At 40.7% G+C, this 13,094-nt stretch overlaps 1 protein-coding gene across 2 annotated transcripts in view; it reads right to left on the bottom strand.

Annotated features, from left to right (window-relative positions):
* The window catches only part of TMEM131 (transmembrane protein 131), a 110,301-nt gene that overhangs the window by 73,499 nt on the left and 23,708 nt on the right, over window positions 1–13,094 (bottom strand). For both annotated transcript variants that reach the window (XM_015411202.1, XM_015411203.1), the window contains exons 2-3: window positions 3,806–3,867; window positions 830–870 (exon numbers count right to left, since the gene is read on the bottom strand). In XM_015411202.1, coding sequence (XP_015266688.1) covers window positions 830–870; window positions 3,806–3,867 — 103 coding nt within the window. The remainder of the gene's footprint in view (window positions 1–829; window positions 871–3,805; window positions 3,868–13,094) is intronic.

Genomic DNA, 13,094 nt, shown 5'->3' with positions numbered 1-13,094 from the left:
TTCTGAAGATGTAATCGTATAAACTATTACATGGCTCCTTTGAAAGCTAACTGTCAGTTACATATACAAAGGGCTTGCAGAAAAGCCACTGTTAATTCTGTCTTACAAAAGGCCACCTCATCAAAGATGTAAGACAGAGGCAGAAGATGTTTAAAGTTGCTTTAAGTTTTGCACTTTGGCATCATTCTCCACACAATGTAGCTCATATTTGCAATAAGCACTCACTAATTATGGTACAATCAAAAAATAAGAGTCAACTCTGCACTACAGTAGAAATGCCTGTATACAAGCGAACAGTTTACTGTTGCCACAGTGGTCAGTAACTGCTGAACTGTATAACCAATTATCTTTGCTGCGACCGAGCAAATCAAATGATGGGATTGATCAACTCTCCATGAGAAGTTCCTTTCATTTGCCTGGTCACTTCCACAGGTATTTGAACATGATTATGAGGTGGTAGTTAAACCTATGATAAATTTATCTCTACCACATTACCTTGCAAAATATCACTAATAATTTTACACACCTGAACAGTACAGTCCTTAGCGGAGTTACATCCTCCTAAACACACAGGCTTCAATGGATTTAGGAGGGCATTAGTTCACTTGGGACTTTACTGCAAGTTTATTACATTGTAATATGCACATAATATTCATGACTATGTTGATCAGCTTAGATTAGGCTAATTGTTTCTGTAAGATGTACAATAAATAACTATTTTCTAGTAGACACCACAAAGTATTCAAAACTTTTAATTATAGCAGGAGAATTCTAAGAAATTGCTGTAGTTCACTCAGCATATATGAATACATCATAAAAAGCAACTTACCTTTTCTGCTGATATGTACCAAGGCCAATAGTTGCCTCAGTCTACAAAGGAAAAAAAAATGCAAACTTCAATATCAAAGCATAAGTAATCAAAACCTTCAAAAACCAAACTACACATCCTGAGTAGGAACTCAAACCGAGCCCTAAATTGCCACCTATACAATGGAATTCTTGGCTTTACGGAATATTTGCCATTATCTGATAATAGTGAAACAATAGGCAGGTAAGCGATTTGCATGCTAGCCCTAGTGCTCACAGGAGTAAACTCTGCAAAGCTCACTGGCATAAGGCACATCTTTCCAAAATAACGGTGTGCACTGAAATACAAGTAACATGGCCAGTATTTAACTTGGACAAAGAACCTCTACAACAGGGTTGGCTCATCTTTCCATCAGCTGAAGTAGACTGGCCCCTGCCTTCCAGTTCAGGAAACAGCACCTACAACCATCCCAAAGCTGGTGCTGGTGGGGAGAAGTCACTGGAATACTGGATCCTTATAGATAAAAAGCCACCGGGGCCTGGGGACCATGCAATCATTAAAATTTTAGAGTTTAAAAAATGTGAGAAGACAGGTTGCATTCGCTGCCTCTAACAAAGAAGTTACGAAGCAGTTAATGATTTCATTGCCCTTTATGAACAAAATACCATTAGTTCTATGCTCTGAAATTATTTGTTGGTTTTCAGACATTAAATTAGCAAAGCCAATTATCAAGCAGAAGCTTAAGTAAAAACATGCATAATTAATCCTTGATGTGTGATTCCATCACATTTCATGCATTCAGTAGACATGAGACAATGACACAATTAACTGTCTTTTTAAAATCAGTGAATCAAGACAGAACAAAGCAATTCGAATAGTCTATCAGCATAATTCAGTTATTACATAAATAAGACAGAGGCAGATGTGATATGGCACTTTCTATAATTACTCATTGTCTTTAAATGTCTGTGTTATCATGAAACACTGTGATATGCAAACACACCAAAAAAGAATCTTGCAGCTGGAAACAGCCTAGCAGCCAGTAGAGGTCTAGTAATCTGAAGTAATTTGAGACAAGCTCAGATAGAAAAGACTGATTGTTGGCAGACAGAATTTTGCTCCTAGCTATTACTGCAAGGGATTCTACATCTGATAGGAGATTACAGTGTTAAAGGCAATACTCTGCTCCAGGTAACAAAATAGACCCTTACATTGGCTAAAAGGCTTGCCTTGCAGTGACTGGCCAGCCTCTCCTCTTCCTGTCCTAAATAAATCTGCCTTCCCTTCCTAGCATCAACCACGATTTAAGGTTACATCTACAAAGTTAACATCTTCCTAGTACCAAACTCTTGAATAGCTAGAGATGTGCAGCAGTTGTCCATTCTGAATAATGAAAGTATGGCTCCAAGAAGCTTCAACGTAAACACACAAGATGACTATTAGATTTATGCAGAAAATTCTCTGTTCCCAAAATGGGATTATGGTTTTACAAGACCAAAACCTGGTACAATGTAAATCAGTATTCTCCCAGACTCTGAAAGACAGGTAGGTTCCTTGATGTTAGCCACTCAGGGAACAAAACTAAGACCACCTTCCTGGAAATAAGCTCCGCTGATTAAAATGGGAACTGCTTACAAGTAGACTTGTTTAGGGCTGCGCCCTAAGGCCGCAGTCATGTGCACCCTCACTTGAGCTTCAGCCCAACTGAATTTAGTGGGACTTAATTTCCAGGAAAACATACCGTATTTTTTGGACCATAAGACTCACTTTTTCTTCCAAAAAAAGTGGGAGGAAAAGTGAGTGCGTCTTATGGACCGAAGGTTCAGAATATTTTTTCCCCTGTTTTCCTCCTTTAAAATATTCTGAACCTTCGGTCCATAAGACGCACTCACTTTTCCTCCCACTTTTTTGGGAAGAAAAAGTGAGTCTTATGGTCCAAAAAATACGGTATGTTCAAATCTACAACAGTAACTTCATTGTTTGCTATAAGTGTTACAAATTAAGGTGAAGAAGAGTATTTATTCTAAATATCAGCTCCACTTTAAAGCAGAAAAGCACTTCTGAATATTATCTTGCAAACTACAAATTGTGTTATGGGGCACACCTTAGGGTTGCCATACCCCTGGCAGGGGTTCCCCCACTGGCCAGCTGGCCAGGAGGGGGGGCCTGCCTCCAAAGAGTCCCATCCCACCCAATGTGCCTGGCATCATGACATCACCCAGAAGTGACATCATTGCTCAGGGGACACTCTAGCATTTGGGAAAAAACTCTATGGTAACCATAGGGGGGTTTGCCCAAATGCTAGAGCGTCCCGCCCAATGTGCCTGGCGCAATGACCCAGAAGACCCACACAGCAAGACTGCCCCCCCACCAGCAACCAGGTAAGACCGGGAAACCCTAGGCACATCAGCCCTTTCTTCTTCTTCTATCTCATAACCTTCATAACCCACACCCACCCAAAACCATTAGTTTGTTGACCTATATAAGATCAACTCTGAAAAGAGAAGCTGAGAATGTAAGAGGGAAAGTGGAAAAAAGGCAGCAAGCAGAAAACATGTTTTTAACTTCCCAAGACTTCTTTTATCTTCTGAGGCTGACCATGATACACAGAAGTTGCATGAGGAAGAGCTATGGTGCCAGGAATGCACCAGGGAAATGTAAGAGTAGGGAAACCTACTACTCTGTAGTAGGGAAGGAAGCTTTGACACAGGTTCACCTTGTTCATTAGAAATGCCAAACTTAGCCAACTAGTGTGCAGACAGGAGACTTACTGAGGCTTTATTAAGAGCAGATTGCAGATTAAACAATGAACACAGTGAACTACAAGGATCAAACAGAAAAGATGAGGGTATTAAATTTGATTTACAGGCCTGACATTGCAAATTTTATTTTTCTTCATCAAGAAAATGCTGCAGAGACTACAGCTGGCTAAAATTGAGTTACTGCATACATAAACAATAACGCGTCAGCATGTTTTGCTTTATGGAAAATATTTACCTGTAATAAGCCTCCTTCATCAAAGCGTAAAACTTCTATTATACTATCTGACTGGATGAAAGCTGTGAAAGAAAAGAAAGACAAATTAGAAATTTTGATCAAACCAATTAGCATTGTTCACTTAGCAGGATTTACGATTCTGTAATCCAACATTTTCCCATGCAAGGTAACTGAATCAAAATGACCAGATCAACTGCAAAATTTAAAACTAGCTGAAGTAGTAAGAACCCTGCTGGATTAGGCCAACTATCCACCTTACGCTAGCCAGTGCTAGACACAGGATACTGGTCAGATGCCTCAATAAACACGGCATGAATGCAACAGCTCTTAGCTCTGAACTGAGAGTTTCCACGTAGCCATCATGGCCTGAAACTGCTTACAGCCTTATCCTCAACAATTTTATAAACCTTTTTAGACATTTAAGCTAGCAGCCAGATAGCTTGTGGTAGTGAATCCTGTACACTATGTGGTGAATTAAAATATTTTTTCCAATTTTTTTAATCTACTTCAGATTAGTTTCACAGAGTGAACTCCAAGTTCTAGAATAAGGAGACATAGAAAAATATCCCGTTACCATACTATCCATAATTTTTTAAACCTACCCCCAGTACAATAGCCATTCCTTTTAAACTAAAGATCCCCTGTTATTACATGAGCTGGAAGGCTTTCCTGGGTCTAGCAAGTGATTGACCATCCCATCTACCCATCATCCACATCCCTCTTCACTGAGCAGACTGGGTTTTGCCGGTTTCAGTAGACCTGCCAGCATCCATGGCAGAGGTGCCACTCAGAAAGCTCCCTTTCTGGGCATAAGAAAGATTTGAAATGGAAGGTCTGTAGTCCTAAGGAAAAGCATTTGTGAACAGTCAGATATCACAAGACATCTGCCTGCAAAGGAAAGGATCACAGGGAGCTCAGGACTGTGTAAGCAGGAAAGATATTTTCACAGCAAAATGTCTGGAGGAGGGCAGTTGCAAGGCAGTTTAGTGAGGAGGAGGAGGAGGAGATTGGATTTATACTCTGCCCTTCATTACCCAAAGGAGTCTCAGAGCACTTTACAATCCCTTTCCCTTCCCCTCCCCACAACAGACACCCTGTGAGGTAGGTGAGGCTGAGAGAGCTCTGAGAGAACTACCCTTGAGAGCACAGCTCTGAAAGAACTTATAACTGACTCAAAGTCACCCAGCACTTGCATGTGGAGGAGCGGGGAATCAAACCCGGTTCTCCCAGATTAAAGTCCGTGCTCTTAACCTCTACACCAAACTGGCTCTCCAGGTGAAGTGAAAGCAAATAAATAAATAAATAAATACAAAAACCTAACATTTCTGTTTAGACCAGTTGTTTCCAAAGTGGGCAGCACTGCTCCCTTGGGGAGATTACCTAGGGGGTGCAAAGACGCAAGGGGATGATGGGTGCATCTGGTAGGTCCCTTCAACTGCATTATTCATTTATTTATGATGGACCAGGCTATGGCACCATGCCGGCATATGGCACTCCAAGTTTCTGCTTCTGCATAGAGCTGAAATATGGTGGAAACTACTGGAATTAACTATGCCATCAGACCACTAGTCAGACCAGTATATTGTGTTTTGAGAAGCTGTCATCATCACATGTGTTTTTCGCTCTGTCATTTTTCAAGTTTTTGCTGTAAAATCTTGAGAGGCTATTCCTCTCGGCAACAATTCAGTGCAAAGACATGTAACACACAGGACATACTCGTCAGTTTTGATGTGGTATCTCTTTTTCCAAGGTTCCAGAATATATAGGTTGACTAGAGGTGACTATTTTCATTTTTCTTTGTTTACATTCAGTTATTAGTTGTTTAATACATTGACTCATACACTTTTATTGTTTCTAGAGACGTACTACTGGACATGTGATTGCACTGGAGGCTGTATTTGTATTTTTGTATTTCTCTTCTTTGCCCAGTGGTTAAACTTTGGAAGTAAGTCAATGGTTTTTTGTTTGACAATATATTTACTATGTATTTGTTAGTTGTAGCATATGTGTCTAATGGTCTATTTATTTTATTTTTACAGCAATTGTTTTCTGGTCTCTATTGCATATTCTGTATATGTATGATTGTATATATTTTTACATATCAGCCAACATGTTTTATTTGTATTAGACCTCTGAGGAAGGCCTGTAAAGGCCGAAACGCGTTAGGCCTATTTCATCAGCCTTTGTATGTTTTTATACTTGTATATGAGGTATGAATGGGCCCTTATTCGTTATTTTAATTTGTGTTTAATAAATACATGTATATTTTTTAGGTCTCATAATTAGATTTTAAGAGTTGGCCCTCTTCTATTCTTGACTAACCTTTATAGGTTCTTAATTCCAGTACAAGACACACTCATGCTTGTTAATCAGATTTTTCCAGAAGACATAACAGCCTTATTCCACCATTGTTTGATAGCCAGTTACTTCCAATGGGATAACGAATTCTATGAACAGATGGATGGGGTTGCCATGGGAAGCCCTGATGGGGTTGCCATGGAAAGCCCTCTCAGCCCGGTTATAACAAACTTCTACATTGAACATTTTGAAAAAACGCTTTAGAATCTTCACCCCTCAAGCCTACAGTCTGGTTCTGGTACATAGATGTTACCTTTATCATTTGGAGCCATGGAGAAGTATGGTTGTTTTTAGACCACCTCAACAACATCCACCCAAACATACAATTCACTATGGAAAAAGAAATCCCATTTCTAGATATCAAAGCTAACCTTCAATTAGGACACAAGATCTATAGAAAACCAACTCATATGGATCTTTACACAAAAACTCCAGTCACCACCCTCAGCAAAAAAGAGGCATAAACAAAACATTAGTAGACCGCACAAGACGGATATATGAACCACACTTTCTCAACGATGAACTAAATCATCTAAACCACTCACTTCAAGCAAATGGCTACTCCAAGAATGAAATCAGAAGAGCAATTAAACCAAAGGTAAAACAAACAACTGAGGAAAAAGTCTCCCACAGGAAAAGTGTTTTTGCCATATATCAAAGGAATCACCGATCAGATGGGAAAACTTATGAAAAAACACAGTCTACAAACAGTATTCAGATCCACCAGAAAAATAAAACAGATGGTACGATCGGCAAAAAGACAGAAGAGATCCCCTCACTTCTGCAGAAGTATACCGCATGCCATGCAGTTGTGGACAGGTTTACATTGGGACCACACAGCGTAGCATTCAGTCAAGAATAAAAGAACATGAAAGACACTGCAGACTGGGCCAACCTGAAAAATCAGCAGTGGCTGAACATAGCCTAACTCAAACAGGACACAGTATCTTATTCCAAGACACTGAAATGCTGGACAACACATCCAATTACCATGTCAGATTACACAGGGAAGTCATTGAAATTCATAAACATAAACACAATTTCAACAGGAAAGAAGAGAATTTAAAAATAAATAGGGCATGGTTTCCTGTCCTGAAAAACACAAAATGTGTGTTTCATAAACATTCATAAACATAAACACAATTTCAACAGGAAAGAAGAGAATTTAAAAATAAATAGGGCATGGTTTCCTGTCCTGAAAAACACAAAATGCTCTACATCTTACAATAGCACTACAGATAAGATTAGAATTTCAACAGACAATCCATATGCAAAAGAACCTCCTCAGGAAAGCTCCTCTATTAGCATGTCGCAACCTGGGGAACTCCTACTCAGCCCTACCCCACCTTCCTGAGTAGATATAAATTACCTGCCTACTATTTTTCTTCTCACCTTGACACAAGAGTACTCCATCTTTCTGTGTTATACCTCTGAGGATGCCAGCCACAGCTGCTGGAGAAACGTCAGGTCCTACAATGCCAAGACCATGGACATACAGCCCGGAAAATCTACAACAACCAATAAACTCTGGCCGTGAATGCCTTTGACAGGATATTCAAAGACATATAGATGAAATGGCTGAAACTGCAGAAGATAACATTGTGCAGCATACTAAGGTCAACTGAATTTGCTTTACAGCTGGATGTCAGATTTACTGGGCAATGAATCTTTGTTTCTCACTTATGTGTGCTTTATAAAAGATGAAAGTCTGGGCTCAAGCGTTATTTGCAAGGCAACTAAGAACAGATACTATTGGTGAGTCAATATTTCGTGTTATTGAGCACTTCTTCAAAGACAAGGACATTCTGCTAACATACTTGTTTTTTCAACTGCTGGAGGACCACATCAATGATTGGTCACTACTGTGGGTATGTCACTTACTTAGGGAAAAAAAGCTGTACGAAATGTCTACCATTCACTGTGTCATTCATCACCATATCTGATTACGAAAAACCTCCGTGATCACCTGTACAACTGTCATTACTGCAGTGAATAAAATTAAAGCCCTGGCTGTCAATAATCCATTGTTCCGGGAGAACTGTGTGGAGAATGATTGAAGATTCTGAATGTTTGCTACTTCATACTGAAATTTATTTGCTATCAAAAGACAACTGTGTGAGATGCTTTTACAACCTTTTTGACATGGTTGTGCAGGTTTTTTTAGACATGACTGCTTTCCTCAGTGACAAACTCAAAGAGACCAGGCATGACATTGCTTATTTATCAGAACTATTTTTAAAGTTCAATGAAATGAACTTGCAATTGCAAGGAAATGAGGTCAGTCTTATTAAGGCCAAAGCTGTTGTCACTATGTTTATTCCAAAGTTTATAGTTAACCTAAGTTGCCTTGCAATATAGGCCACTGCGAGCTATACCAATTTCCACGTTTGTCTGAGCTAGAAGAGAAAGGTGAGATACAAGATGATGATCTGCAAGTTTTTTGTGACTATTTGGATATGCTGCATAAAGGTATGTCTGAGCTATTTGAGGATGTCCTTTCCGTGGAAATTCCAGATTGGGTGATAAATCAATTTTCAGATACTGAAGAAGATGGGGCAGTGGAGTAAGAACTGAGCTACAAAATGACACTTAAGCCAATGTTTAAGAAATTGTACCAACAGTTTTGATTGTTGTTGTTCAGTCACACAGACGAGTCCGACTCTTCGCGACCCCATGGACCAGATCACGCCAGACCTTCCGGTCTTCCGCCATCCTCTGAAGTTTGCTCAATTTCATGTTCGTTGCATCTATGACACTGTCTAACCATCTCATCCTTTCCCATCCTCGTCTTCTTTGACCTTCAATCTTTCCCAGCATCAGGGTCTTCTCCAGTGAGTGCTCCCTTCTCATTTCGTGGCCAACGTATTTGAGCTTCAGCTTCAGTATCTGGCCTTCCAGGGAACAGTTGGGGTTGATTTCTTTTAGGATTGACTGATTTGATCTCCTTGCAGTCCAAGAGACTCTCAAGAGTCTTCTCCAGTACCATAATTCAAAAGAATCTATCCTTCGGTGCTCAGCCTTCCTTATAGTCCAACTCTCACAGCCATACTGTTTTGATTACAGAAGTATATTTTTGATCACTATCCTGCACTGTGGACAGTGGTTAAGAAGCTCCTTGTTACATTTCAACCATCACATTTTAGTGACGTCATCTAATTTCTCTCCCAGCAAAGAAATGAACTCCGGATTATTAAATATGGTGGTTTAAGACTCCTGCTAAGTGACTTTAAAACCAGACAGTGGGGAATTGATATCACTTTGTCAAGCCCATTTATCGCATTAAGAATTTACTGAACAGTAGTTACTATATGTGGTGTCTAAGATTTTTGTTAAACGACTATTCGACTTTGAAAAGCGGGTATCACTGGATCAGGTTCATCAATTTTGTTGTATTAAATTAAAACGTATTAATTGGATTGTAAACAAACATGCAATTAACTGTAACTGTTTTAAATTTTACTGTTATTATATTCCTTAGTGGGTTGTGCAAACCACTATTCTGACTAGTGCTTTTTATAGGATAGGAGACAATGGGGATCAGTTTATTGAGTCAAGTGTGCAGTGGCCAAAAAAGTTTGGGAACCACTGGTTTAGACATTTCCTAATCTAGCCTTATGTTAGTCTGTCAGTCCTAGCAACCACAAACTCCATGGAAGGGCACATCGCACAAGCAGCACCACGTTCCCTCCCCTGTACACACAAAATGGAACTGCACCAAGAACTCTTCCTTCTAAGCTTTGTAAATTGCTAGTCCGTTATTTTCCCCTACAACTATTTTTTTGTTGCCTCTATTTGAATGAGCTATCTAGATAACCATGGCTGAACTGCTTTTTTAAGAACATCGGTTCAACATCTCACAGTGAAGATGGATACCAAGTGTTGATTTAGCACCTCTGTACTTGCCTTGTCTTACTTCAATACATTTTCCACACACTCATCAGGTAAAGTTGCTACTGCCTTCCGGGCTTGTGTCTTTAAATACTTCAAGAACAGGAAACGCTTTTATGCCTTTAGTAAAAAATTTACCCCCCTCATGGATCACTGCCTTGTCGTGGCGAGGGGGCTTGCGCAGTTCAATGAAGCTGTGGGCTATGCCGTGAAGGGCCACCCAAGACGGACAGGCCACAGCAGAGAACTCAGACCAAGCGTGATCCACCTGGAGAAGGAAATGGCAACCCACTCCAGTATGTTTGCCAAGAAAACCCCATGGACAGTATCAAAAGGCTAAAAGATATGACGCCGGAAGATGAGCCCCTCAGGTCGGAAGGTGTCCAATATGCTACTGAGGAAGAGCAGAGGACAAGTACAAGTAACCCCAGAAAGAGTGAAGCGGCTGGGCCAAAGCCGAAAGGACGCTCAGTTGTGGATGTGTCTGATGGTGAAAGGAAAGTCCGATGCTGCAAAGAACAATACTGCATAGGAACCTGGAATGTAAGATCTATGAATCAAGGTAAGCTTGACGTGGTCAAAAATGAGATGGCAAGACTGAACATCGATATCCTAGGAATCAGTGAACTAAAGTGGACAGGAATGGGCGAATTTAACTCAGAAGACCATTATATCTACTACTGTGGCCAGGAATCTCGTAGAAAAAATGGTGTGGCCTTTATAGTCAACAAGAGAGTGCAAAAGGCAGTACTGGGATACAATCTCAAAAATGACAGAATGATTTCTGTCCGATTCCAAGGCAAACCATTCAACATCACAGTAATCCAAGTCTATGCCCCAACCACTGATGCAGAAGAGGCTGAAGTGGACCGGTTCTATGAAGACCTACAACACCTCCTAGAACTAACACCAAAAAATGATGTCCTCATCATCATAGGGGACTGGAATGCTAAAGTAGGAAGTCAAAAGGTAACTGGAATAACAGACAAGTTTGGCCTTGGAAAGCAAAATGAAGCAGGGCAAAGGTTAACAGAGTTTTGTCAAGAGAACACACTGGTCATAGCGAACACCCTTTTCCAACAACCTAAGAGGCGACTCTACACATGGACATCACCAGATGGGCAACACCGAAATCAGATTGACTATATAATTTGCAGTCAAAGATGGAGAAGCTCTATCCAGTCAGTAAAAACAAGACCTGGAGCTGACTGTGGTTCAGATCATGAGCTACTCATTGCAAAATTCAGACTTAAACTGAAGAAAATTGGGAAAACCACGAGGCCATTCAGGTTTGACCTAGATCGCATCCCTGATGAATATACAGTAGAGGTGAAGAATAGATTCAAGGGTCTGGATTTGATAGATAGAGTGCCTGAAGAACTATGGACAGAGGTTCGTGACATCGTACAGGAGGCAGCAATCACCACCATCCCAAAGAAAAAGAAATGTAAGAAAGCAAAGTGGCTTTCTGATGAGGCTTTACAAATAGCAGAGGAAAGAAGGAAAGCGAAAGGCAAAGGCGAAAAGGAAAGATTTACCCAACTGAACGCAGATTTCCAGAGAACAGCAAGGAGAGATAAGGAGGCCTTCCTGAATGAACAGTGCAAAGTAATAGAAGAAAACAATAGAATGGGAAGGACTAGAGATCTCTTCAAGAAAATTGGAGAAATCAAGGGAGCGTTCCATGCAAAGCTGGCCATGATAAAGGACAAAAACGGTAGGGACCTAACAGAAGCAGAAGAGATTAGGAAAAGATGGCAAGAATACACAGAAGAACTATACAAGAAAGACCTCAATGTCCTTGACAAACACGACGGTATAATCACTGACCTTGAGCCAGACATCCTGGAATGTGAAGTTAAATGGGCCTTAGAAAGCATTACTAACAACAAAGCTAGTGGAGGTGATGGTATTCCAGCTGAGCTATTCAAAGTCTTAGAAGATGATGCTGTTAAAGTTCTGCACTCCATTTGCCAGCAAATTTGGAAAACGCAACAGTGGCCACAGGATTGGAAAAGATCAGTATACATTCCAATCCCAAAGAAGGGCAATGCCAAGGAATGTTCAAACTATCGCACAATTGCACTCATATCACACGCTAGCAAGGTCATGCTCAAGATCCTACAAGCTAGGCTTCAACAGTACGTGGATAGAGAACTACCAGAAGTACAAGCTGGGTTTCGAAGAGGTAGAGGAACGAGAGATCATATTGCCAACATTCGCTGGATTATGGAGAAAGCAAGAGAGTACCAGAAAAATATCTACTTCTGCTTCATTGACTATGCTAAAGCCTTTGACTGTGTGGATCACAACAAACTATGGCAGGTCCTTAAAGAGATGGGAGTACCAGACCACCTCACATGTCTCTTGAGAAACCTGTATAAGGGCCAAGAAGCGACAGTTAGAACCGGATACGGAACAACTGATTGGTTCAGCATAGGAAAAGGAGTACGACAAGGATGTATACTGTCACCTTGCTTATTTAATATATATGCAGAGTACATCATGCGAAATGCTGGCCTGGATGAATCACAAGCGGGAATTAAGATTGCTGGGGAAAAGATCAACAACCTCAGATATGCAGATGATACCACTCTAATGGCTGAAAGTGAAGAGGATCTAAAGAACCTCTTGCTCAGAGTAAAAGAGGAGAGCGCAAAAGTGGGCTTGAAGCTCAACATCAAAAAAACTAAGATCATGGCATCCGGCCCCATCACTCCTTGGCAAATAGAAGGGGAAGCTGTGGAAGTAGTGACAGACTTCACGTTCCTGGGATCCCAGATCACCGCAGACTGTGACTGCAGCCATGAAATTAAAAGACGCCTGCTCCTTGGGAGGAAAGCGATGGCGAACCTAAACAGCATGATAAAAAGTAGAGACATCACCCTGCCAACAAAAGTCCGCATGGTCAAAGCAATGGTATTCCCAGTAGTCATGTATGGCTGCGAGAGCTGGACTATAAGGAAGGCCGAGCGCCGAAGAATAGATTCTTTTGAACTATGGTGCTGGAGGAGACTCTTGAGAGTCCCTTGGACTGCAAGAA

This window comes from Gekko japonicus, unplaced genomic scaffold (genome assembly GCF_001447785.1).
Source record: "Gekko japonicus isolate JY-2015 unplaced genomic scaffold, Gekko_japonicus_V1.1 scaffold1123, whole genome shotgun sequence".
Lineage (NCBI taxonomy): Eukaryota > Metazoa > Chordata > Lepidosauria > Squamata > Gekkonidae > Gekko > Gekko japonicus.
The sequence above is the reverse complement of the archived record's forward strand: the minus strand, read 5'-3'. Positions and strand labels throughout refer to the sequence as shown.